Source organism: Hippichthys cyanospilos, chromosome 6 (assembly GCF_059441005.1).
Source record: "Hippichthys cyanospilos isolate Australia breed blue-spotted pipefish chromosome 6, RoL_Hcya_1.0, whole genome shotgun sequence".
Classification (NCBI taxonomy): domain Eukaryota; kingdom Metazoa; phylum Chordata; class Actinopteri; order Syngnathiformes; family Syngnathidae; genus Hippichthys; species Hippichthys cyanospilos.
In genome coordinates, this window is record NC_142374.1 from 3,923,996 (window position 1) to 3,950,828 (window position 26,833).

At 39.4% G+C, this 26,833-nt stretch overlaps 2 protein-coding genes across 3 annotated transcripts in view; one reads left to right on the forward strand and one right to left on the reverse strand.

The window, feature by feature from the left end:
- The first annotated feature begins 189 nt into the window (after positions 1-189).
- Positions 190-26,785, forward strand: LOC148421904 (aminopeptidase N-like). The gene is made up of 24 exons (XM_088417902.1): positions 190-335; positions 786-883; positions 3,487-3,603; positions 5,459-5,645; positions 5,952-6,094; positions 6,880-7,016; positions 7,494-7,620; positions 7,844-7,998; positions 8,084-8,197; positions 9,526-9,669; positions 10,102-10,167; positions 10,278-10,343; positions 10,842-11,014; positions 11,194-11,273; positions 12,275-12,405; positions 12,519-12,574; positions 12,774-12,921; positions 13,006-13,097; positions 14,106-14,216; positions 14,308-14,475; positions 14,568-14,708; positions 15,686-15,767; positions 15,844-16,010; positions 26,693-26,785. Exons 1-23 carry the CDS (start codon positions 193-195, stop codon positions 15,997-15,999), a joined length of 2,835 nt encoding a protein of 944 aa, XP_088274028.1. The 5' UTR covers positions 190-192; the 3' UTR covers positions 16,000-16,010; positions 26,693-26,785.
- Positions 18,916-26,833, reverse strand: part of LOC148421905 (synaptic vesicle glycoprotein 2B-like) — a 37,701-nt gene continuing 29,783 nt past the window's right edge. For both annotated transcript variants that reach the window (XM_088417898.1, XM_088417897.1), the window contains 3 exons: positions 25,892-26,089; positions 24,781-24,940; positions 18,916-24,295 (listed from right to left, as the gene is read on the reverse strand). In XM_088417898.1, the coding sequence (XP_088274024.1) occupies positions 24,112-24,295; positions 24,781-24,940; positions 25,892-26,089 (542 nt within the window). In that variant the 3' untranslated portion in view covers positions 18,916-24,111. The remainder of the gene's footprint in view (positions 24,296-24,780; positions 24,941-25,891; positions 26,090-26,833) is intronic.

Below are 26,833 nucleotides of genomic sequence, written 5' to 3' on the forward strand. Positions count from 1 at the left end.
ACACGGGAGTATACAGTAACTGCAGTGTGCTGACTCTCACTAGTTTTTGTTGTTTTGGATCAGCGACACTGCAAAGTAAGCTTGCTTTGGCTAAAATAGTCTTTTGCTTGAATTTCATTGTGCCTGAGCATTAGTGGAATTATGGGTTTTAGTCATTTCAGCCTGTGATCATTTGTGCTGTTTTTTTAGGCGATGGAGAATAGATGTCGAGTCAGCAAGTTGTGTATGCTGTATGTGCTCTTAGCCCTTGTCTCAATAGCAACTATTGTCACACTGTGGACTATTGCCCTGACAGGAGGAAATGAGGCTGATGATGTTACTGCTCCTTGGAACAGGTATTATTGATATTTACCAGTTTAATGATATGACAAAAGATTTTATTTTTTTATTTTTTATTATGTATCCTGTAGACTACAGGTGTACTCAAGGTCTGTTGGCCCGGGATTTGATGCAAGTCAATCAGTCATCATTCGTCTTTGTTGTTTTTCTAAATTGTCTCACAACTGAGGTTAAAATTGGTTATTATGACTGCTCGTCTTCATTACAATTTTTTTTTTCTCTCTCTACTTGCTCATTTTTTAATGTAAATATCTTGTGAGCTATTCACTTACATTACTATCTAGCGTCACAATTGTGATTTTATACTGTGGACATAACGCTTTCAATCCCTGGTATATTTTGTTATTTAATGAGCAAAACTAAATTATCTTGTGCAACAATATAATATCCTCTATATGTTTCTCCAAAATAAATAAATAATTAATTGTTGTGTGATACCTCCTCAGGTACCGTCTGCCTACTTCTCTGATCCCTCTCTACTACAACATTACCCTGCGACCTCATTTAACCCCGAACCCGGACTCTGGTCTCTACATCTTCACAGGTGAGTCACAACATTAGTCACAACATAGCTTTATTGGGTAAAACATTGCTGATACACTCTGCAAAATATATGCACTCTGTTTTCTAGACCACAGGATGGTGCTGTGGAAAAGGAAAGGCTTGCTTGCATTCATTTCCAGTTGTATGTTATCACCATTTAGCTTATCAATTTTCATAAACAATGTTTCAATGACAAGCATGTCATTAGTCATTAAAACTTGGCCAGAAAAGGTTTGGGGAAATACAGTACCATAAAAAGTATTTTCCCTTCTCAAATTGTTTTATGATTTTTTTTTTTTTTTTTGGATTGATTCACCACTATATTTAACATCATCAAACAAATACAAATATCTGACAAAGACAATCCAATAGTAGCTCTGTTATCAGGCTCAGTGCAAGTCTGGTGCCAAGTGTGTTGTAAATCTATGCAGGTGAGGGCAAGGTAGGTTTTGGAAGTTCTCAGCACTATTCAAGCTGGCGCATAATAAAAGTTTTGTTTTTCGCATCATTGTGGGTGTGATCACAGCCAACTTGATGTCTGCATATCAAAACATCCCTTCACATTCTCTTGCAAATGTTGCATAGATAATCTTTCATGTGGCAAAAAAAGACACACATTTGCTTGAGTCCAGCTCTCACAAGTGGAGGCTGGGCCCAAGTGCACACAGAGGCAGATAGGAGTGGGGAGTAAGAGGTTTATTTAATGGTAACTGGAGGCAGACAAGTGATAGTGGCTGGCTGGAACACAGAGGCATGGGAGGCCATAGACAGACAGACAGAATCGAGTCGAGGCAGATCAGGCGCAGTCAGAAGTGTGGTCAGGGAGGCAAAGCAAGTCTTCTTACCGGGGTAGCAAATGATGGGATAATCAGAATCAGGCAGGGTGAGAACACAGTCAGGCAGAACGGAACTGCAGGTACAGGTGGTAGTCAAAGTTAAGCAGGTTCAGAAGCTGGACAGAAAGAACAAGACTGAATGTGAGAAGGCTTGGAATGGGAAGCAACATCATCTGGCTGGAAAATGCAGGCTTTTATGCAGGACAGGTCTTTTGTTGCCCTTGGTTGCCGCCCAGCTGTACCGCACCTGACCCCTTTGGCCCAGGTGGTAAGCCCATTGGAAGGGGAACCCATGTTGCTTCTTTGGACTGTGCCTGGTTGGCCTGCTTCGGTGCAGGCCTACTCTAGCTAGCAGGCACTCGACAGCAAACCCCACCTCCAGATCTGGCTCCAGTGGGAGGCCCTGATGACCCGCGTTCATGTGTTGGTAAAAGAAATGCAATTGTATTATTCATCAAAAGGGATCTATGAGCAGTGCTTAGTCTGGTCCCTCACCTAGGGCCTGTCCGCCATGGGTGACTCTACCGGTGGCATAAATACCCAGACAACCTACCTTAGAGAATTGCTGGGACACGCGAACCCTTCTATCACGGTAAGGTGACCTTGGAACCCCAATCCCTGGCTACAGAAGCTAGCTCTTCGGACATGGAATGTCACCTCTCTGGCAGGGAAGGACCCTGAATTGTCCCTGAGTGTGCCTCCACATACAGTTTGGGCTCTAGTATCAGTTGTTGGAAGGGCTTGGACTTTCTTCCACTCTGGAGTTGCCCACAGTGAGAGGCGCTGAGCGGGTGTAGGCATACATTTTCCCCTTCTGCCCTGTGCCCGTACATTGTGGTTCATCCCAGTGGATGTGAACATAGCCTCCCTCAGCCTTTGGTGGGGGGATGTGTCTTGACTGTTGTTTGTGCCTATGCACCAAATGGCAGCTCAGAGTACCTAGCCTTTTTGGAGTCTTCTGAGGGTGTGCTGAAGAGTGCTCCCTCTAGGGACTCCAGTGCCCAAGTCACAGATGGAGGTAATTTGCTCCACATGGTGGTGATAGGACTGATTGATTAGAATTTAGATTGGAATGTGTCTCAAACAGGTTTGTGAGAGAGAATGAGCTGACTGGACGGGCAGGCTGAAAAACCTTCAGCAAGTCTAGGAGCACAAAGTACACACTAAGGAACTACAAGGAGATCTCAATGGGCAGATTATATAAAGTTGGTTAAAAGGAAATCATACATATGTTGTGCACACGTGGAGACCACCTCCACCCAAGTTGGGCGTGTCCACACATATCCTTATGCCATCCCACCCTGCATTCAGTAGCTGTGCCTCAGCCAGTGAAATCTCTTTAAAAATAACTAAATCATTTCATTCAATTGAGCGATTTCCTCAATAATTCTGAAGGTTCAATGCACATTGCTGTTGTATTCATGCATTAAATATGACGAGTTCCGTACATATATCAGTGGACCCCAGAGTTTGTGTGCTTGCACCTCAATCAAAAAATTCAAACTTGTGTTACACTATCTGCGCATTTACTTTTGTACATGTGGTTCCACGGGCATAAAATTTCATCTACTTTCAACCAACAAAGTGTCAGGTTTGGCAGACTCATGTGCACATTGCATCGAGAGAGGAATAAATTGCCAAAGAAGCACGTTGACGCTTGCGTCAGAATTTAACTCGGTATATGCCAGGCTATATGAATACAGAGCCCAAAACTTACTGGCCAACATTTACTGAATGTTTAATGTACAGTCTTCTCTTTTCTCATTAGGTACTTCTACAGTGGCATTTGAGTGTGCAACAGAAACCAATCTGGTCCTGATTCACTCTAACAAGCTCAACTACACTTTGCTGCGGAACAAACACATTGCCCTGCTTCTTGCCTCAGGTGCTTTCGCATACACATCACCACATACTGATATACTTTAGTGAGTTTTTTGTTATGCAGATTACACTTTAAAGCGTACCCCCAGAGATGCAAAATTGAGGTCTAAAGAGGGTAAAGGAACAATATTGTAAAGCTTGATAAATATCTGGTGTTTGAATTTTTGTGTCTTGTTATGTATTTTCCAAAACAGTTCACCCCAAATCACCTTAGTTTGAAAGGACGGCACCATTTTGGGAACAAATGTGATGTCAGGTCGTTGATTGGGCCATTCCTGAAGCCCACTACTTAATATGCCAGATCTTTATTGTCATTGCCAAAATTGAGTATTTTGACGAAAGTCAAGGAGGAATGGGCCATGTTTAGTTGAGCCAGAAAGGGTCCCTGATTTAGAATTTGGCAATGAAAATGACAAGACTGATTTGTCAGGCAAAGAAAATGCCATGTTGCTTTGGAGGGACGACAGGGCAAAGACGGAGGCTGCTGCTTTGGTCAGATGCCTAATACAAATTTTTTGCCACCAATCAGCCACCAACTTGCAGGGAATAAAATGGACCTGTAATTATTAAAGGTGAAGTCTGATTTACCAGCAGATGTTGCCCACAAACATCAGTTGCTTAATTTACAAGTGAACATACCCCAGTCTCTGTCGGCTGGATACTCTCCGCTTTAACGCGGTTCCAACCACATTTGTGTATCCACCTGTATGAAACCTTTTTGCTTGGCCATTCCAAAACAATGGTCCTCGCAAACGATCAAATTGCTGTGAAGAATTTACGTTTTGAATGAATGGGTTTAGGCACACAAAATAAGTGGTTGTCTTTGTTTTTCCTCTTATTATTGGGGCACCTATACACTTTGCATTGAGCCATTTTAGCGCTCATAGACTAGAGTCTTGTACAAGCTAGCTAATACCATCGAGACTTACCGATCACCGACTAGACGTCACGAAGAAGGAGCTTATGTGGCTTCTGCCGTGATGTCTCTGACTGTAAGTTTCTGTAGCCCCGAATAAAATTGCTCCAATTAATCAATTTTAACCAAAATACGATTGGCTGGCATTTTTCCTGATGAACAACATACATTTTTCTTTCGAGCTCCAAAGGTACACTTTAAGTCATACTTCAATAATTGTTTTTAACATTTATGTGGAGATAAACATCTGGAAAAAAAGACACACCTAAAATGAAAGGTTAGGCTTTTTGGTCATTCCACACTTTAAACCTTACACGATGTCTTGAGCTGTGAGTTGAAAATGCTCACAAATTTAAGTGGCCAAGACTCTCACAAAAATAGGATGAGAAATGTACCAATTTTGAAGATGCTCAGTGTAGAGCTGCTCTCAATCAAGAGGAGCCAGATGGGGTGGCTCGGGCAGGGATATGAAAAAAGTGTCCTCTAAGTGAGGTTTACTTGGCATGACCCACCAGGTAGAAGGCCAAAAACCCTCTGGAGAGACTACGTATGTCGTTGGGCTTCCTTGGGAACCTCTTAGGAATCGAGAGCTGAATAAAGTGGCTTGGGGGGGGGCCTTACCAGCTTGGAGTGCTGAAGAAATGATGGCGGTCTCAAACGTTTTCCACAAAGGTGTGGTGTATGTTTCGCACATTGGCCTCATACTGAAAAGGATCTGGGTTTGACTCATGTCTCAGGACTTTCTTTGTGAAGCATCTGTGTTCTACATTTGCATGCCACATTGCGTAATAAGCTCAATGGAGAGTCTTTATTGCCAGTAGGGCTGAATGAGAGTGTGAAAATTTCTCGGTCTGTGTATGTGCTGTGGCTTGGCAAACAGTCCAGAGCATGGTTTCAAGTATTAACACGTATATCTCACTTTTAAATGTGTATTTTTATGCAGGCAGCGGTTTTGTTCCAAGTATTGCATCCACCTGGTTGCAACCAAAAACACAGTATTTGGTGGTTCAACTAAATGGTGTTTTAACGCAAGGAGAGACATATCTTCTCCACACTGAGTTCACTGGAGAGCTTGCTGATGACTTAACCGGACTTTACAGAAGTGAATATTTAGAAGATGGAGCCAGAAGGTAAGATAGATCGGCTATTCCAGGCGTGGTCAATTCCGGCCCTCGAAGGCCGTTGCCCTGCATGTTTTCCAGTTTTCTTTCCCTAACACACCTGATTTAAACCATTACCTCATCAACAAACTCTGCTGGAACTTGAAAATAATCCTAATAATTTGAATCAGGTGTGTTTGAGAGAGAAAATGGGAAAACATGGAGGACACCGGCCCCCGAGGCCTGGAATTGCCCACCCCTGCCCATGCGGTATTTTAGGATTTGTTTTGAAAAAGGAAAGGTCATGTACTTAGAATAGCAATGACTTATCCACAGGATTGTTGCAAGCTCTCAGATGCACCCAACTCATGCAAGAAAAACTTTTCCTTGTTTTGATGAACCAGCTATGAAAGCTGTTTTTGACATCACACTCATCCACCCACCTGAAACTGTGGCGTTGTCCAACAGCATTGAAACAGGTTAGGTTGAACTGCTCCATTTATTCATATTGTCCTCTTCCTTTTTAGTTTGACAGTTGAATTACACATGAAATATTTCATATGACGAAATCTTATTTTTAAATATGTTCTCAATCAACCAATCAATCAAATTTTATTTGTATAGCCCTAAATCACCAAAGTCTCAAAGGGCTTCACAGATGAAAAGAGATCATGTGGAGACCTCTTTCGAAAAAAGAACTCGTACAGAGACAATTTTTGGGTGTAAGGTACACATCAGCATCCCCTGTCAAAGCTCCCAGAAGGGGAAGGAAAAACCCAAAAACCTCAATTGGGGGAAAATCAGAAACCTCCAGAAGGGACCACAGGTGGGAGGAGGCCCCTTCCAGGCCCACAGGTTGAAGTGGGTGCTGCATGCACCAAATACAGACATACACATTAACAATATAGATTACGGAAAACATTGTGCATATATACTTATACACATTGTGTATATAATCACACCCAATCTACCTACAATCTCTATCAAGTAAGATTTGTAAAATATACAACGTGATGCGTGAAATAAAGCCATCATAATCAATTATCAAAAAATGTGTCTTCAGTAAGAAAAAATATATTTTAGCTATTTAAAGTAACCACTCAATGAAATTAAGTATTTAACTTATGGTTTGGGAGGATGGATGAAACCACCACAACTGGCTACTAGGTTGATGATAACTTCCGTCACAGTCTTTTCGAATTAGCGTGTCTGTCCCATTAATTTTTTAAATCGTTTGTGGAACAATCTTTTGTGCTTGTTTCAGATGCTTCAAATATCACCATTGATGGCATGTCACTGAGAAGCACCACATTTGAGCCAACTAAGAAAATGTCAACCTACCTATTGGCTATTATCATCTCAGACTACACAAACCTAAATGCTACACAAGACGACATCTTGGTAATATTTTGATTAGGAGCAGGAGAGCGTCACTATATTCGAGCAGAAATTTGATGATTATATATATATATATATATATATATATATATATATATATATATATATATATATATATATATATATATATATATATATATATAGTGCTGTAAAATAGTATATGCCCCCTCCTTATTTCTGTGTTTTTTGCATTTTATTTACTGCTCAGCACGGTGGAAGAGTTGGTAGCACATTCACCTGATAGATTAGAGTCCCGAGTTCAATTCCAGCTTGTGCCGACCTTCCTGTGTGGAGTTTGCATATTCATGGCCATGTGGGTTCTCTCCAGGCACTCACAAACAAATTGCCAAACTGCTCTAACTGTCTCCACTTGGTGTCCAAAAATGTGCACTTAAAATGTGAATGTAAAAATACTTTTGTCTATTTCAAAACTTACATGATGAAATAATATGTGCCAAACAAACATGGGTGTGTTTTCAGTTACGTATTTGGGCTCGAAGAAAATCCATGGAGCAAGGACAAGGAAAATACGCGGTCAGTGTAACACGACCCATACTGGACTTTCTTCAGCGCTATTGCAACATTTCCTATCCTCTGCGCAAATTGGGTTAGTTATATACAATAGGACTTGTTCACCATGATTTTTTTTCCCCCAATATTTGTAGTTATATTTCTTGAAGATATTTGCATTTGGAGTTCTTCCGTAGTGGAAGTTTGTTCATTTGTCAGTTACCTTAACATAGTAACTATAACATAGCTAGCTGCATGTGTGCAAAAACATAAGATGTCTGAAAAGACTGTTCAATCAGTGCTTCTCTTTCATTTCATAGATCAAATCGCCCTGCCGGAATTCTATTATGGAGCGATGGAGAATTGGGGTTTGGTGACATACAGGGAAACCAAACTGCTATACAGCCCTTTGACCTCCTCCAGTCAAAATAAACAGACCACAGCCACCATCATTGCTCATGAACTAGCACACATGGTCTACTGATTGCTGTGACATAGTTATAATTCCTTAAAGTGACTATTTCACTAAAGGTGATGTGTAATGTCATTCTCTGATGCAGTGGTTTGGTAACCTGGTGACCCTGAGGTGGTGGAATGAAGTGTGGCTCAATGAAGGCTTTGCTTCCTATGTGTCTTATCTGGCAGCTGATTATTTAGAGCCAACGTGGGACTTGGTGAGGACTTCAATTCAGTCTTTATTTCTCATTATTTGCAGCATCTGCTGTTGCGACATGTAATTGTTTGAACAAAACTCAGAAACAACTTCACATGTTCTACTGTCTTCTTTTTTCTTTCTTTTATGAGCACTTCGATACGTAGTTTTGACATGTTTGCACACTTCTCATGGGTAAACCCAATATATTTGAAAAGTTATTTTAAGGTTCTAGTTTAACATTAGATCATGTCAGAGATGGGCAGTTTGTTGGTAGTGACAGACATCGACGAACAGACGTTGTCAACAGCCTGCTGAGTGGTGAAAACATTTTTAAAAACGTCAGACTAAGACCAATGAAACAGTAGAATCTAACCATCACTTTAATCTGACAGGGAAATCGTCACCCCCTTTGTCAGCTGGCACGCGGTTTGTCACCTCAACCAATTAAAGCTTACAAATTTCTGAGAAACGTTTAAACTGCCATATACCTGGGAGCATGAAAGTGTAAACAGTCTAAATAGGCAGCAAGCATACATACATGCGGTAGGAATAACTAGCTGAGTGCTAGAGTATTAGTGTGCAGCAGTTAACATTAAGAGGAAAAGTGTGCTTAATGTATTGCACTGAGCAACACTTTCTCCTTATTGAAATTAGCCAATATAGCTGGGATGATAATGTTTTCACTGCACTTCAAAATCATGGTTTCATTGATTGAAACGCGTACTGTACACAATCTTGCCCAAAACATTCATTGTACAAGCTTTAAGTAAAAATCAATTTCAAGAATTAAGTCATTTGTGTTTTTTGTGGTGTTTTGCTCTTTAAATACAATCTGGATGAATAAACCACTAATGATTACGGGAGCAACAGACCAACTGATTGACCGATTTGTAACAATCTTTGGCTCGATAAAAGGGGGGACCAACATTTTGTCTGAATATGTACTGTACATTGAATGTGGGGTTTCACCCTGGTTTTGCAGCCTCAATGTGTCCGGCGCTCTTAACATCTGCCCATCGCACCTAACGGGTGAACTGGCCTTGCTTGGCAAGACATATATCAACATATGTTTGAATTCAAATGTGCAACACTGCCAACAAAGATTGGGCACAACTGACAAAATAAGTTATCACATTTATTTTTCTGATTGTCGATTTTACGGTTCTACTTGTGCAATGAGACTCATGTAACTCCTTTGATATGTTTATAGTGCTTGTCTAGACAGTTTTATTTAACTTTTTGCATAAATCTGCATTACTGTGAACACCAGAAACACATTACATATTATTATTATTATTATTATTATTATTATTATTATTATTACATATCATTGTTTCTTTGTTCTAGAAAGAGCAGATTGTTCTAAGAAAACTCCACAAAGCGTTTGCAGTCGATGCCTTGAGCTCCTCCCATCCTTTGTCAATGAAAGAAGACAGTATTTTAGTGCCTGAGCAGATCAGTCAGCAGTTTGATACCATCTCATACAACAAGGTTTAACATTCATTCAGGCACACATGCATACAACACACACTTGGTTTCCATGTGGGTTGGGTAGCGTTTTTTTAATGCATGGTTTCTGGGCCGTCATCGCTGGCATAGCAGTGGTGTGGACATGTTGTCTGGCCAGGGGAGCAGGCCATGGTCAAGTGCATGCAAAGTGGGGCCTCTTCTTGAGCATCGCCACTGGCCCTCACTACTTAGATTTGCGGCTGAACTCCACTGCACTGATGTAATGTGTCTGGCTCGACTACAAAATTTGAATTGACATCACAAATTATAACCAATGAAAATGCACAGACGCTTTCACACATGGGAAACATCCATTTGTGTTTTAGTATGCGACCAAGTCATGAAAATGCTTTAATGTACAGTGCAGTTCTGTATTATCTTATTGGTTTCAACTCTTGCTATCTGTTCCCGTAGGGGGCAGCAATCTTGAGAATGTTGTCTGGTTTCCTAACAGAGCCTGTCTTTGTCCAAGGAGTCAGAGTATGTGTAGGCACAAACAATTCATTTGTACTTTTTCTTTGACTATACTGCAATATTGTCCATAACCCCAAAACTAATTGCAGCATCATGGCTTTGTTTTTCCTCTGCAGAAATACCTGAGTCACTTTGCCTACAGTAACACAATAGGGAATGACCTATGGGACTTTTTACAAATGGTGATGAGGTTGCCTTCCATTTACTTTTTTTTTTTCCATGTTAGAGTCTACAGTATACCAAATATTTTATTGAATCTGCAGCAACATATTCTCCATTATTGCTGTCATGCTTGATTTAAGAACTACATCAAGTTCAAATCCCATAAAGAAATTTTCATGTTAAAAACTTATGGAAAAAATAACCCACCTATGACATCCATCCATAACTTTTGCTGAGCTCATCATCTGCCAGCATGTGTCCTGATCAAATTCACCTGCGCCAGTATATAGACATGCTACAAAGAGGCATAGCTTTTGGACGAACATTCTGCCACCAAATTACCTTCAAGCGCACACCCTCATTAAGGCCAGAATGCCCAGTTTGACCCAGACTGGTCTTCTGGAAAAACAGACAAAGCAACACTTGTGCCTGCAAAATTAGGATCTGCCACTGTATGTGCTCTATTGCAGATGCGCTGTTTATGAAAACAGAGCTCTGAGTGTAACCTTTGTCAACAGAAGGTGGAAGACAACAACATATACCTTCCTCAGCACGTTCATGACATCATGAATCGTTGGGTACTCCAGATGGGCTTTCCTGTTGTTACCATAGACACGACCACAGGAAAAGTAACTCAGAAGCATTTCTTGCTGGATGCCATGTCCAACGTCCCTGTGGAATCACCATATCAGTATGTTACTGTTTTTTCATATATATATATATATATATATATATATATATATATATATATATATATATATATATATATATATATATATATATATATATAAAAGTTATGCAAATAGTATTAGAGTAAGTTCTTCTAATTCTTTTAAGCTCTCCAATTTCCTTTTATCATAATTTTTGCAGCTATGAGTGGATCATTCCTATTCAATGGATGAAGGCTGGCGAGGTTCAAAGAGATGTCTGGTGGCTAATGAACAAAACAGGTATGGGACAAAGAGATGAATTGGTAATACATTCGAAGAAAAAACACAAACAGGAGTAAATAGAATTAATGGTGGACTTCTGCCACAAGATAACGTCAGTTCCTGAAACCATGTGATACTTATAATGGGTGTTTTTTCTATCCGCTTGCTATGGCATGAAAGTAAGATTTAGCCTACCACTGCTGGCTACTGGCAGAAGTTTGCAATCAACCTAGTGTTTTTTTTTTGTTTGTTTTTGTTAATGGAGAAAGAAAGTAAAGAAAAAATTAAGAAAACCCACACAGGTAGGCTGAAGCTGAGATTTCAACACAACATCATGTTGCTCACATCGCAGCCTGGTCCCTCTGGGAACCAAAGTTTATCAAGTTTGTTCAGTCTTGTTGTGACTAGTCTTCCGAGAGGAAGTTCAAAATAAAAGCGTACCATTGCCGTTTACGTCATCGGTCCCCAACCTTTTTATCACCACGGAGCGGTCAACGCTTTAGATTTATATTGTGGACCGGCATGTAATATCAACAGCGGCCAGAAGCAGCGCCGAAAAAACAAAGATCAAGCACAAACATATGAACTGTTAAACTAAATCATTTCCAAAACATTATTTCGGGTGCAGCCCATGCGGCCCGGTACCAGTTGATCCACGGACCGGTGGGGTTGGGGACTGCTGGTTTACGTCATATTACTGGTACCTTAAGTACAGTTTATGTTGAAGGATTAGGTAATTCCTCTCAACATTTGGATTTGACTACAATATCCTGGCTTGACAGAGAGCACATTGTCCAATGTCCTCTATGTCTCGTAGCAGTAAATAAACAGATTACGTCCCAAAGAGAACCCTCACCCGCCCCACCGGCTGATTGTGAAAGGTTAGTTGCTTGAAAAAAAAAACTAGCCCTGGCCTAGTCTTATGCTGAAATCTCATGGTTCGAGCTTAGGTTTGACACTGGTCCTGGAACTATTCTGACAAAGCTCACATGTTTTTCTTCACTGCTTTTCTCCGATAGATGCGAACTTGGAAATGAGAAGTAATGGACTATGGATTCTTGCTAACATCAACGTAACAGGTTTTTATCGGGTAAATTATGATCTAGGGAACTGGGAAAGACTTCTGGCTCAACTCATCAGAGATCATCAGGTATCGTACACTCATTGAGCTCAACACTAATAAATTGTGTGGTTCTGTTTTACATTTTAGTAGGGGAAATATAATTGCTATTACATGTGTGAACGTTAAAATCCTTTGTGCAGGTTATACCGCGAGCAAACAGAGCCCAGCTTGTGGATGATGCCTTCAATTTGGCTAGGTAGATCAACCGGTGTCTCTGATATTTTCCAATCGTTTACTGGTAATTTGTTGTCATCAGTTATAACATAAAATTGACCAATTGATAGCAAATAAAAGACAATTTTCTTGCTTGGAGAAAGATAACAATTGTACCATCCAAATTATAGATTGTAAAAAGCATAAAATGTCAAAATTTGACATTTCTGTTGATTTTGCAGAGCACAGCTCATCTCTGCCTCACTTGCTCTGAGAACTACAACTTATTTATATGATGAGACTGACTACATCCCCTGGCAAACTGCTTTGAATAACTTTGATTATTATTACCTTATGTTTGACCAAACTGAGGTCTACGGGCCTATGCAGGTACGTTCATATTAACATTTAACCAAAACTCTCTCTCTTTTTTTTTTAATCTATTCTATGTTTATTCCTGTTTCTTTGCAACAGAAATACATGAAGAAATTAGTCATGCCTCTTTACCTGTATTTTAAAAACATGACAGCAGACTGGATCCATATTCCAAAGAGACACACCGACCAGTGAGTATATCGCCAGGATTCCATTTGGATTTTAACCACGAGACGTTCTACATGTCTGAAGGAAAATAGTTATGACATACACAAAACAATGTCTTTCGCTAATGATAGTTCCGACGATGTTGAGGCTTTGGATCATCTATTAAGTATCCATGAAGTACTTCGTTGGTCCATAGCAAGGCTGTGCAACCGTTTTTTTCTTTTTTTATGAATTTCAAAGTGCATTTTTATACTTGCCTGAATCCGACTATGTCTTGTCTGTTGGGCAGGTAAAATAATTTGCATCAAAGGAAAAGATGATCAGTGTTAGGCAGGTTACTTCAAAACTGTAATGCCTTATTTGTTACTTATTACTGTCATCCCAAAGTAATTAGTTTCATTATAATACTATTGTATTTTAAATGTAAGGCACTACACTATTATTGCATTGATTTGACATTACTCTGACCAACAGAGCTGGAAAGATGGATTTGGAATTCTAAATGTAGCTCATCCAGCGGAATGACCTTAAACTAAACTTACTCAAAATTCTCCCAAAATAAACGTTATTGCTCCCAAATAATAATGCCCAAATCGCTAGATTTGTAAAACAAAACGTACAAATAAACCAACTTAAAGTTCTCTGCATACATACAATACTCAAGGCAACTAAATGAACTGCATTCATGTTATCAGCCGCTTCATTTAGCATTATAAATTTAAAGGGTTTAGGAGCGTTTTTTTTTTTTTTTTGGGGGGGGGGGGGCTATATATATATTATAATGAATTGTGAGGCATGTCATTTGTACTAAGTAAAATAATACTATTTTTGTTTGCGTGTAATGCCTTACAGTACCGCATTATAGCAAAAAGCAATGCAAAACAGTAATTACATTACTTTTGTAATGCATTACTCCCAACACTGGCGACAACACGTAGATTCTACTACAATCTTAGCATCCTTAGTTGAGGTGGATGAACATAATGTGGTGTAGTTACGGGCCCACAGGTCATCTTGTTACTCTCCTACAGGTACAATCAGCTGAATGCCATTCAAATGGCCTGTAAGACAGGAATAACACAGTGCCTAAACTTGACCAGCACATGGTTCAGGCAATGGATGGACAACCCTCAACATAACCTGTGAGTTCTACACAGTATAATTTGACCATTTGTTTCATTGAAACAAAGAAATACATAACGTAATAATGAAACATGGTCTTTCTCTTGACAGGATCCATCCACACCTGCGGGATGCAGTCTACTGCAGTGCCATAGCCTCTGGTGACAAGGCAGAGTGGGAGTTTGGCTGGGACCAGTTCAAAAATGCATCTGTAGCCAGTGAAGCAAATAAACTCATGTCTGCGCTAGCCTGTAGCACCAATGTAGAATTATTGCAACGGTGAGTGCATTTTAGTAATTCATGCTCTAAATATGAATGGATCTTAATAGTATTTGATCTGTTTGTAATGGGTGTAATCCCTGGTTTCACAGGTATCTCTCCTACACCTTAGAGCCAGATATGATTCGTAAGCAGGATGCTTCTGTAGTCATTGGGGCTGTGGCCAGCAACAGGTTGGGTCAGGAATTAGCCTGGAACTTTGTTAGGCTACAATGGGAGTACATGTTCACTCGGTAAGTATTATACAGTAACACTTCATTGTTCTAAATGGATGAGAAAGTGTGCATATGTTTATTTCTTTTGTAGTGTTTTCTTTTTATTACTGAATTTGATCAATTAAGTTTGGCCGAGATCCTTCTCTCTCTGTTTGCTTTGTTTTTGCTTCAATGTGACATTTGTAAGGTTCACTTTAGTTTCCCATTTTCTAATTTAATGTTGGTTTGCTAGTGAGTTTCAATAGAGCAATGTTAATTTTGTTTTGCAAACATACTCATACACATACTCAACCGTGTTGTCATTCAGTCCGTTTTTTTTTCTTTGTGTTATGAGCAAAAATTGGAATCTACCTGTGTGTGTGTTTTACATACAATAAAAGCATACACATACACACACTTGACAAAATAAAACCACTCACAAGGATTTTAGGTATGCTAAGACTCGCAGCCTGAATGATCCCAGATTTCTAATGTCACACACTTGGCATGCCACTTGAACACACAAATGTTGTACAGTATGTTTTTGGGTTATGTGCTAATAATATTTGAGAAAACTCCTTTATTTCTTTCCGTTATTTTTCAATATTCACAGGAAAGGGTTAGAGTTAGGGTTAGGGTTAAAAAAAAACTGTAGAAAAAATTGTTTCCACATTCCACTAATGTGATTGTGACTTGTTTGAATGTGCCATGTGATTAGCTGGTGACCAGTTCATGGTGTACCCTCCCTCATCTGCGATGATGAGGCTAAACGGTATAGAAAATGGATGGATAGATAATTTATATATTTAGCTCACGATACCATGATACGTCCAGTTCGTCAGCTTCTGCCACATTCTATTTTCAAAAACCTGATTTATCTTTGATTTTTACCCACATTCAAGAGGGACACAATTAAGTTTTTACTTTGAAAATGGTATGACCAACCAAGAGTATTTGCACTAGGTGGTGATATATCAGGTTTAAGCTGTTTGTTTTTAACATGTTCTTCTTTCTAGGTATGGTGTTGGCTCCTTCAATTTTGCCTCAATAATTCATGATGTCACAGCAAGGTTTTCCACACCAGCCCTCTTACAACAGGTCCGTCCTTGTCAAGAATAGTTATGTTTTTTAGTCTGGCATGTGTCTGAACTATTTCTCACGTTCCCTCTCATAGCTGGAGGATTTTGTCAATGAGTATCATGCTGCAGGCTTTGGCTCAGCTGCTGTCTCAGTGGAGCAGGCCGTGGAGAGGACCAGAACCAACATTAAATGGGTACAGCATAACAAAGAGGAGATCCTTGACTGGTTCACCAGCCAGACGGAGCAGTGAAGTGTCAGAAAGTATTTATTACTCACTTTGCTTACTAAAAAAAACTTCCGTAGAAACAAACAAGAAAATAGTCAAATCTGTATTGCTGAAATAACATAGCAAAGTATAAAGGCGCTCATAGCCCTGGGGTGGTGCTCAACCACTTTTGCCTTGAATAAAGAAACTGCCCTTTTTTGCTGTAGCTCTTTTATTCAATCCCCCCCCCCCCAACAAAAAAAAAACAAATCTGTCATAATTTCCATGTTTTGATGTTTGATGGGAATTTAATTTGAGTCCTTGGGAAAATTGTACAATCCTCCTTCTGTTGCTTGGCTTCATCCGACTTGATCGCTGTTTATGGATTCCTTGATAGGGTTTGGTGCAAAATGAACTAAAAGACATAACATTATAGCGCTATTCAATACATTATGTGACTACAGACTAAATTTTTCCTTCATGCATGCAAAACAAACAAACTAACCCCCAAATACCAGTGCTCATTTTATCTCTTTAATCTTTTGGGTCCCCGGGACTCACAATACTGAAAGGTCTGGGTCCCAACAGAAATGTTTTGAGTCCCAAAAATTGGGCAGTAAAAAGGACAAAGAAAGTCTAAATTTCAAACTGCATTTACAAGACGGGAGCAAAAACCAACAACAAGTATTTAAAAATGTCAAAGTAAAATGTATTAGAATAATAGAATGAACTTACATGTAGCATCTGTCATCCTTTTGCATGTTGCATATTGCAACTTGAAGGAATCTAGAAAAAGCTTCTTGCCTTAACCTAGTTCCTAGCGTGTTCGTTTTTGTTGTAAGATCGCTCATACCACAACTTAGTGAAACAATTGATTTAATCCAGACAGAGTGGGAAAGTACATGAGGCCTCGGGCCAGTCCTGCCACAGGTCGGAGCAGAAAATGGCAACGTTTCACCTTCAACATTCAGTTCTTATACCCTTTTGGGGCATGTAGTCCCAGTGTGGAATGCAAGTGTGTGTGTGTGTGTGTGCGTGCGTGCATGTCAGTGTGAGCGTGTGTGCGTGCGTGGGGGTCTGTTTGCGTGGGGATGGTGTCTTCAAAAGTCTTTGTTCTGCCGGCCATTCTTTGAAGCGGGAGGAAGTCTGGGCAGCATAAACCCTGACTGATATCTTCTCTTGAAGGCCACACCTAACCTTTTGCTCCTGGTGGAATGTTGTGTCGGGGGATGCCATCTGTTCCTTTTGGAGGTGCCGACTTGTCTTTATTTCTCCTGGGCCAAGACTATATCTGCTTTATACTGACATTACGTCGTCTGAATCTTTATTAGAATAACACAGTTCCAAGTACACACTATTTTATTGATATATTGAATTTGAAAAATATGAATTTCCTTCAAATCATTGGTATAACTTAGTCAGTTTGGTAGAAAAGTCTTCTTTTTACTTTGAGTGTTTGTTTGTTTTATCATCAACATGCTGTTTTGTTCCTCTTCTCGATCTTCCAAAGCATTTTGTTTTTGCTTTTTGCTTTCCGGCTCATTGATACCTGATTGTGTATTACTTGGCTTGTCACTGATATTAAAAGAATTGCTGAGTTAATGTTGATCCCGGCACGTCATCCTCTCAATTGAGTCTGAAATTTTGACTTCTTCCCCTGGCAAGGCGCTAAGGGAGGAACCAGTGGACTAAGTGCACCTAAAGGAGATGGGCCTGTGCGTGTCAATTGGGTCTGAAAATCCAACTTCTTCCTCTGGCAAATACTGGAGAAGAGGCAGCAGTAAGTTGGAATAAGTGTCTGGTGCACGCATACGTGTGCCCAAAAACCAAATGACTTTCGTGGGCGGCAGCCAACTATTAACCTTGTTTCGTAAAATTGGCGCTGATTAGCCTAGCTTTGCACTTGAGTCCAAAAGTGGGACTTCCTCTGCACGGCGCTCAGGAACAGTGTCATCCTGGCATTAAGCAGTGGTGGGCACTTTATCAGCAGTGACGGACTGTCCGTCGCCAACGGACGCCCGTTTTGCCGATAGACCAACGACGAATGAAAAACAGCAAATTAAAAACGATGGAAGTGCAATTTTCACCTGTCGTTGTCATTGTCAAGATAGACATAAAGTTAGATGTAAGTCTGCCCGCCACACCCTTTTTAGCTTATTGAAATGTAATTCAACTGACTAGCGTGATTCCCTGCTATGTTGCTGCATTTTTATAGTACAAACTGCAATTGGCCTGCAGCCAATGCGATGATAATCACTTTACAGCACCACTGGTGAGAAATATCTTCAGTTGAGAGAATAAACTGGTTTGGTTCAATTGACTGCTTATCATTCATAGCTATAACATAGCTGACTTTACCAGATATTTATTTGTAGTAGCTCCCTTTTTTTACTCCTGGTTTCAGAAACCAAAACTCATACTGTCTACACTCTCGCTGACCAAAAGTTCATAGTAATGTTTAGAATTAATAGTTAAAGTGACACTGTGAACTGTGTTTAGAAACAAAGTTCAAATGTTCTTGTGGGCTTTTCTCTGAATACTGGGAGTTTTGCACAAACTGCTTTTTGGAACTGTTTAGAATTCCCTCCCAATTGAATAAGACCCTATTTCCAACTCAAGAAAACCAGTTCATGTTCATGATGCTGCCACCACCATGTTTCCAGAAGATTTTTAACAGGATCTTTGAGAGGCTTATCTTGAAAGGTTCACATAGATGGACCGTCATGTGCTAGCAACATAATATATCGCTGCTTCCACTATCTTTGATGCAGGGGACCCTGAATAAGGTCTGAGAGGAAAGCTCTCGGGAGCAGTCCTAGATGGGGGTAGTCATGATACTGTCTCATATTAGTACAAGTTTCACAATGACGACGATCATGATAACCCGAGTTTCTGTCGAAAGTGTTAGAGTGTTAAAGTTTTGTGTGTTGGTCATTGAATGAACGTAAATGAAAGACTGCAAAGGGCTGACAATTTTGTTTTAATGGTCAGATTTGTCATTGCCCCAAAATACACAAATGCAATAAATACAAATCAAATCAAACCATGAACCATCAATGAAATGAAAGAAGAATTTAAATCACAAGCACTTGAAACAAACAACGGGCTTGGATTTCACTTGTTTCAGACACATACAGTATAATAAAACAGGGAAATACGATAAGCCATAACTATGTTACAACTAAATTGTCATCAGCAAATCAGTATTGGTGTTCATGATATCAAAACTTAACATTTACAGCCGGGCTCTGGCAAAAGGGCACTCATGTGTGAACAAAATGAAGATTGTTATTTCTATAATCGTACACTTATATGCCTTTAAAATGATGATCCTGATCCACCCGCGTCTGCCTTTATTTTTGATTTGGTCCACCTTTCTGGTGGCACTTCGTCCATCCAGTTTTGCTCCCATTCAATCCTGCCTCATTTCCTTCTTAAAATTTCCTTTTTGAGCCACATATTTGTCAGTTTTCTGCATTTTTGGGGTCCCGTGCCTTCCTCCTCCCAACTCAACTCACCATGCCCATGCAGACGTGACACTTATGATTTAATTATAAGTGCCAGCTTTAATTGCTGATGCCGGTGTATTGATGTTTAAAAGCTTCGAAAAAAAGCCTGTGTACATGCACACGAGGGGTCCATTCACTGAAGGCCTAAGTGTGAAATGCACGGACCACCACTGGATAGACAATACATGGAAGTACCTCTGAAATGGACAAAGTTACAGCGATTTGAATGTTCCTAGGTTGAATTCCCTTACTTTTGAGAAAAAAAATGCATTTAAAGTTTTGCCACATACAGTATATCTTTCAAAGTTCTGTAGCAACAACAATATTGACCTCAAACTTTCAGGATGTGTTGAAAGACCTCTTTAAAATGATTTCCCATTTAATCTAAGGATATCACTCAAGATTTTAAGCCTTTAAAACCTGAGGAAATTTGATCTCAACAGTTTTTTGAAATTGGGTCATTGATTTGACCTTAATCTCAAACAAATTTGAAGAACCCATCAATTTTGTATTTCATCTCCTGAGGCATCAGTTGCCAAAGTTTGAATGTTTTATTATTGCTACTTGTGTGTGTGTGTGTGTGTGTGTGTGTCTATTTTAAATGGTCATAGCAACCCCATGGGAAATTTGATTTAAGAATTTTGTGACTCAAGATAATTTGCCATTTAATGTGGCTTGTGACAAGAGAGTTTATTGATATTTTATCATGGATATCAAATGCATTTGGCCGCAAAAATTAAAAATACTAATAAATATTTGCATTCAAACCATAAGTCGCTTCACCTATATTGCATGCGTTATGGGCCGGGGGTAGAAACAATCACGATGATCTTTTCATCTTCTATGTTAACAGTGCTAATATTGGAAATGAGTTAGAATTAGCTTTGAGTTGGCTTTAGTTTTGTTAAGATTGTAGTTTCATCAACCAATTCCAACCAATCCACTCCCTCAATCATGTGTGTCTTGTCCAGGTGTTCATTGTTATCTTGTTGGTTTTGCTTGTATTTAGATCCAAGCTTTCACTGAGTTCTTGTCTGATCATGTTTGTCGTCGTCTGATGGTTGCTGCCCAGTTTCCTTTCTCAAGATGATTCAAATAAGCTTCACGGTGAAAAGTCCATTTCAAGAAAGTAAAAATAAAGTTTATAATAAGAAAAAAAAATCCAAAGGAAAGAATGCTCATTTTAAGATACTAAAGCTCCCATTTTCTTACTAAGATTTCTTGACTCAAACATTTGTTGTCATAACATGATGAAAACTATGTTTTTGGTTTGTCTTCAGCTAAAGACCAGGACCATTTTTTTTTTCATTTAGAAAACAATAGCAACAAGAACAAAAAAATCTTCATATTACAACAGACTTACATATAAACATTGGTGTAATTATTTGAATCAAGACACCTATGTTTTGATCTGCAATTTCAGTTAATTAGAATTATGTTTACCTGAATCTACTGTATTTTACCATTTCAAGAAAACACATCAGGGAAATGTTTGCTTGACTCTAGCAACACTGGAATTAATTTTGCTTAAATCGAGGCTCAAATGATGCTTATTTTAAGCTACATTTTGTAAATGTTACTTTTAACAGAACTATTTGCTGAAATTTTTCTTACAACTTGTTTAAATTAAGATTTACTGACGTGTTTTTCACTCAGATTGTTGTTAAAGCATTAGGAAAAAAAAGTTGTAAATTAGGTTTACTAGGCAAGAAAAACCTTTTTACCCCATTGGCAAATTTTTGGCTTGAAACAAGAAAATTTGCCATCATCTTGTTTTTGGTTTGGCATTTTTTTGCATTGTTGATTAGAAGCTAGTTGAATCAATTGTGTGGAAGGACTTAAGTGCTCACCCATGCTTTACTCAAAACAGTTGGCTGAATGGTTATGAGCCTCTTGAAGCTTCACGTCGAAACATCACATTACATTATTTACATGACACAATTACATACAGGGCATTGTAAACATTTCCACTGAATTGAATAATTTACTGCCTCCTCTCTCCATTGGTGGGATGTTTTTCCACTCAAATGTCAACAAAACATAACGGTGGAGCATCGCCTTCATATGTACAACATACCTTACTTCAAATAAATTGAAGTTAAACGTGAAATAGGTTTGTAACAGACCCCGAACTGAATTCAGTAGTCATGACGATAAACGGGTCGGCTGATGGATTACATATGCCATGTCCGGATCCTACTAAACGCAGCCTGTTTCATTTTGTGCCAGAAACCGATATTATGGTCCATTTTTTACTTTTATTAGTTCGATCCGCATGTATATGAAGAATTGATGGTTGGCATGTTAACAATGATGCACGCCATCTACTAATCTCTAATTTTCATACTCTTTGACTACAATTTTAAACTTGGGCTGCTGGAAATTAAAGTTTCGATTTAAGGGGGGTGTTTTAAAAAAAAAAATTGGGTGAAATCACAAAATCAACATTTTTCTCTGAAAAATGTAAGATTGTAGTTCACGCAAAACTTTATCCACCGACGTGCGAACCCTTATGCCAGAACAGGTCACGTTTGCTGTTTTTGCGCTTATTTTGTCACTCCGCAACAACAATTTTGATGAAATGGGCACAACTTAAGTTTGTAAACAATAAACAGGAAAATAACTGCTGATTGTATGAAATATGAAAAGCGGTCAGATAGAAAAATATGCACACAACTGGAATCAAAAACCAAAATTTGATTTGCTCATTTACCGTATGGTACCTGTAGGGAGTCAGTTCATCGGAATGGATTTTGTAGCAACAAGATTTTGAGTTCATCACAACTATTGCCAAATCGAATTGTAAAGCAAGAGCAATTATGAATGTTTTGGATGTGTTCAGGTTCTTACAAGGCCCTCTCACAGTGGGGAATATGCTGCTAAGTTATTTCATACATGTGTTATGTCCTACATGCGGCAGTGGCTGAGGAACTAAGTGACTATTTTATATTATGTTATGCTCACAATAATTTGCTGCAAAGCGATGTCATAATGATGTTGTTTCTACAGCAGTCTCCTCCGTCATTATGTTTTGGTTTGGTAACAGCTCGTGTACAGTACGTTTGCAAGACAACAATTGTTATCGGACATCACCTTTGAAACTCCACAATCAGCAACAGAGAATGTCCTTTCGAATCTTGAGATCAACTTTTCATTCTCTTTACGGGATGTTGAGTTGAGTAGGTGTCACTTTACTGGTCACACAATATGAAATGTATCATTTTGACTTGGGAGGAAGCATAGACAATGTGAGGACATTTTTAAAAGGTGCACATGTTGACAGACATACAAATAAGAGGAAACATTAGACAAACATGCAGTTAGTCAATTACAATAGCGGCACAGAACCACCTCCGACAAATACATGTTGACGTCAAAGTACAAGAAAAATAAACCATCTAGCTCCATCACCCACACATGTCCTGTCGATCCGTTTGCGTTGATTGTGTTTAATTAGTGTGTTGATTTCTCATCACTTGTATGAGCTGTTTAGAGTGCGATTATTGCATGCGCATTGCATAAATCACTGAATACCATTCTTAAATTGTATCTGTTCTGCCTTTACAAAGATATTCTATTTTTCACTGACATTTCATTGACCTGTTTTTATTTTCTGCAGTCATGCAAATACATGTGAAATAAGTAAGTCAGTAAAAGTGTCGTGGTTTGCTCGGCTGACTTCTGTCGTGCAGGTGGTGTAGGTTCAGTTCTCATCCGGTGACAATTTGCATATGCGTGAATGGTCATCATGTTCACTGAGATCAACTGGAGACGATTCAAGTTTAGTGTCTCTACCTACTGTACATTAACAAACCAACGGGCTATAGGATAATAGTAAATGGTTTGCCATAGAAACAAATGACCACCTTGATAATAGTGTCAGTATAAAAAATGAGCATCATCAATGTAAAGCAGCTATGAGTAATAATGATTCATAACGGACTGGTTATAAGAAGTAAATGTTTGGAAAAATTCTGGCCAACCGCACAAGTGTGAATGAGCCACTAATTTAATACAACTTAATACAACTTTTAAAACTATTATTGACTTCTGTATCACAGTTTATTCAGTCTGAAAGTACCAAGCATTTGAGTCGATAGAACTGACCTAGGTACACATTTAACAAGGACACACTTAATGTCATTTGCACAAACTGTATGTTAGCCAATTACAATTGCTGCACATTTAAAAATGGACATTGTGGCCACTGAGACAAATCCAAATCCTTGTTTCGTCAGTTAGTCAAGATCGTTCACATTTTGAATTTGACACAAAGTGTGTACCATGATTTTCAATCAGAACTCATGACTTGTGACATCATAATGAATGCGCACGTAATTTGAATTAGTGTAGGAAGGGTTGTTTTTTTTTTTTTTGCACACACAATCACAAGATCATCTAATCCCCAATCCCTGATCCCGAAATCAAACTATATCAATCTCATCACACGCTGGCTGCTCTGCTTCTCATAAAACACGCATTGTCAACATGAAAAACATTACAACACGGCCTTTTGGATTTGAAAAGTGTTAGTTGTTTTCATCCTTGCTTTGGAAAGAAAAGTGCAGAAAAAGTCAAGTGGTGCAGCAAAGACATCAAGCAAATACAGTATTCTCTCAACTCGATCATGACTGGACGTCAGATGACCTCACTGGAGAATTTTCTCTCGCGTGTCGGGTAGTTTGAGGGCAACCATGCCGCCGCAAACCAACGCAGTGAATGACAGCAGGATGGGAATGGCTTTGGTGACGCCCACAAAACTGGCGAAGATAGAGCTGCCGAGAACCGCCGCCAGCTTACAGAGCGCATTCAGGACGCCAAAGGCTGTTGCCCTGGGACACAGACAGATGTACCACCATTTTTTTTCTCCAATCTCAAAATAGTCTGACGTGCCTGTTGTCTCAAAAAGTACAAAGTGTAATTCACTCAAGAATTGGTATGGCCAAAATGCATCCAAAAAAAAAAAAAAAAATCCTATCATCCTATCACCCCTATCATCCTGTCCAACTGCTTGTTTTCACTCCCCTAAGCGTGTCCCCTCCGTTCACTGTATTATGATTACTCATCAATGATTTTGTTGTGGTCTGCGTCACTATTCCACATGTAAGTTCTGTCTTTCTGTCCCTCAAACCGTTGTCTGTCAGGCTGCATTTTCAATAAGTGTCTCATTATAAACAAACCACAAAGGGGAGTTTCTCAAACTGCACAATTGCTTAATAAAGCTATTTGAGCCTAAAACAAGACTGACTGTCAACACTGGTCTTGTAAAAAAGAAAGAAAGAAAAGTAAAGACTTAACATATGACAAAGCCAGGTACCTTTTGGAAGCAGGGTAGAGCTCTACTGTCACCACCTCAATGCCGTTCCATGCAGCCACACTAACGCCACAGAAGAGACACTGTAGAGCGATAATCGCAGATTGGCTGAAGCTCAAAAAGAGGAAAAAGGTACATCCAGCTGATATCAGCATTGAGCCACCTGAGGAGACAAAAAAAAAATACAAAATCTTACTTCGAAGGCTTGACTGACCATCCATCCATCCAGTCAGTCGCGGGGGCAGCAGCTGTAGCAGGGAAGCCCAGACCCCTCTCCCCAGTCTTTTTGTCCAGCTTCTCTGTCTGGGGGGGATCCCCGGGCATTCCCAGGCCAGCTGAGGGACACAGTCTCTCCAGCGTGTCCTGGGCCATCCCCAAGGCCAGCTCTCAGTGGAACATGCCCACAACACCTGACTAGTGAGGCATTCAGAAGGCATCCTAATCAGATGCCCGGGGCCTGCTCAATGAATATGAGTATCGTAGGTCTACCCTAACAAAACCTGAGTAATCACGGTGATTAAGATCAGGACAACGTGATAAATATAATGTTGCCACATGGGCATTCTCAGATCATGAAGAAACAATCCTTTCTTTTGATATTGCATTAGTAGTTTTTTTACAAGTGTCTGTGAGGTTCTGGGTTTTCATGTGCATGAAAGATAAATTAATTGAAGATTGAGGTAGATGTGAACTTGTGTGTGAATAGGTGTTTATCTATCACTGGCCTACAAATGACTGGTGGCTTGTCAAGGATGTACCGGTACATGTACCCCAACTCTCAGCCAACGTCTGCTGGGATAGATCATGACTCTAAGTTGTAAAGAAAATCGATGCCTGGGTTGGATGTTTCTAGGCTTCAAAGATGTAGAAACAGAATAAAGGAACAAGAAGACAAGGCTGATCAATACCAGTTTGGATTTTTTATTCAGGAATTCCACTTTATCTTTTCAAACACAGACCTCTGCTAAGGCGAGGGGGAAAAAAAAAGTGGAGCTCTATTCGTCCTGAGATGTTGAACCATGGCCTGTTGAACCTTGGCCTGCCAAATCTTGAATCTTAAAGAAACATTTGAGGTACAGCAATCAGAGGAATCAGCAAAGTAAGCACGCATCACCTATAATCTTGACTCTGCCAATCTTCTCCATGAAGAGGGCGGAGATGATGTTGCCAGGCAACACGGCCAGACTGCCAAGGAAGCTGACTAGATATATGAGGACATCATTCTCTTCACCAGTATCCAAGTGGCATCCACGTTTGTCGTGCTCAAATGTATTGTTTTCCATTTTACAGTCGATGAACTTCTTCTTCAGATCTACAGAGTATCGGAAAGAGCATAACAAAAAAAGGAGGTTCAGGATGTTGTGCCTCTGTGCGTTGTATTGTAAAGTAAAATGAAATTGAAAATTAAAGAACATCAGGTGCTTCAGGAAGGATTCCGCCCTGCTGTCACTATATATATATATATATATATATATATATATATATATATATATATATATATATATATATATATATATATATATATATATATATATATATATATTATACATACATACATACATACATACATTTCTAAAGATGCTATTGACTTGATGTTTTTTTTACAAGTTGTAGGCAACAACTTGTGCAATTGACATGTGCAAACCCAAACTACAGGTTTTCTGCTTAAAAATTAATCTCCCCCCAGCTTTTAATGCACTTTTCTAGTAAGTGCTGTGTCACGAGTCAGTTTGAAAGAACTAATCTTTTGAGTGAAGGTTAATAAACGGATGAAGTGATTTGTTCCTTTCTAAATTCTGACCAATTAGCAGGCAAGGATTGTATTACTCTGTTGAATGTACTATTACCCAAAGTGACTCGTAAAACACTTTCGCGTTATGAGTAACTCAACTCTCTCTTTTCAAATGTACGTTAGGAGCATTACAAGAACCTGAGGTGGGACACTTCCATAGTGGAGATGGACCAACCAGGCCTGGTTTTGAGGACGACCTGCTCCAAAGGCGTCTACCTGTATCGTCTCATCTTCAAAATGAACTCTTATTATTCTACTGTGCTC

Coding starts and splice junctions, on each gene's coding strand:
- LOC148421904 (XM_088417902.1), top strand. CDS start 193: ATGGAGAATAGATGTCGAGTCAGCAAGTTGTGTATGCTGTATGTGCTC. Junction 6,095..6,879: donor GTCCAACAGCATTGAAACAG/GTTAGGTTGAAC, acceptor TGCTTGTTTCAG/ATGCTTCAAATATCACCATT. Junction 14,217..14,307: donor GACAACCCTCAACATAACCT/GTGAGTTCTACA, acceptor TTCTCTTGACAG/GATCCATCCACACCTGCGGG.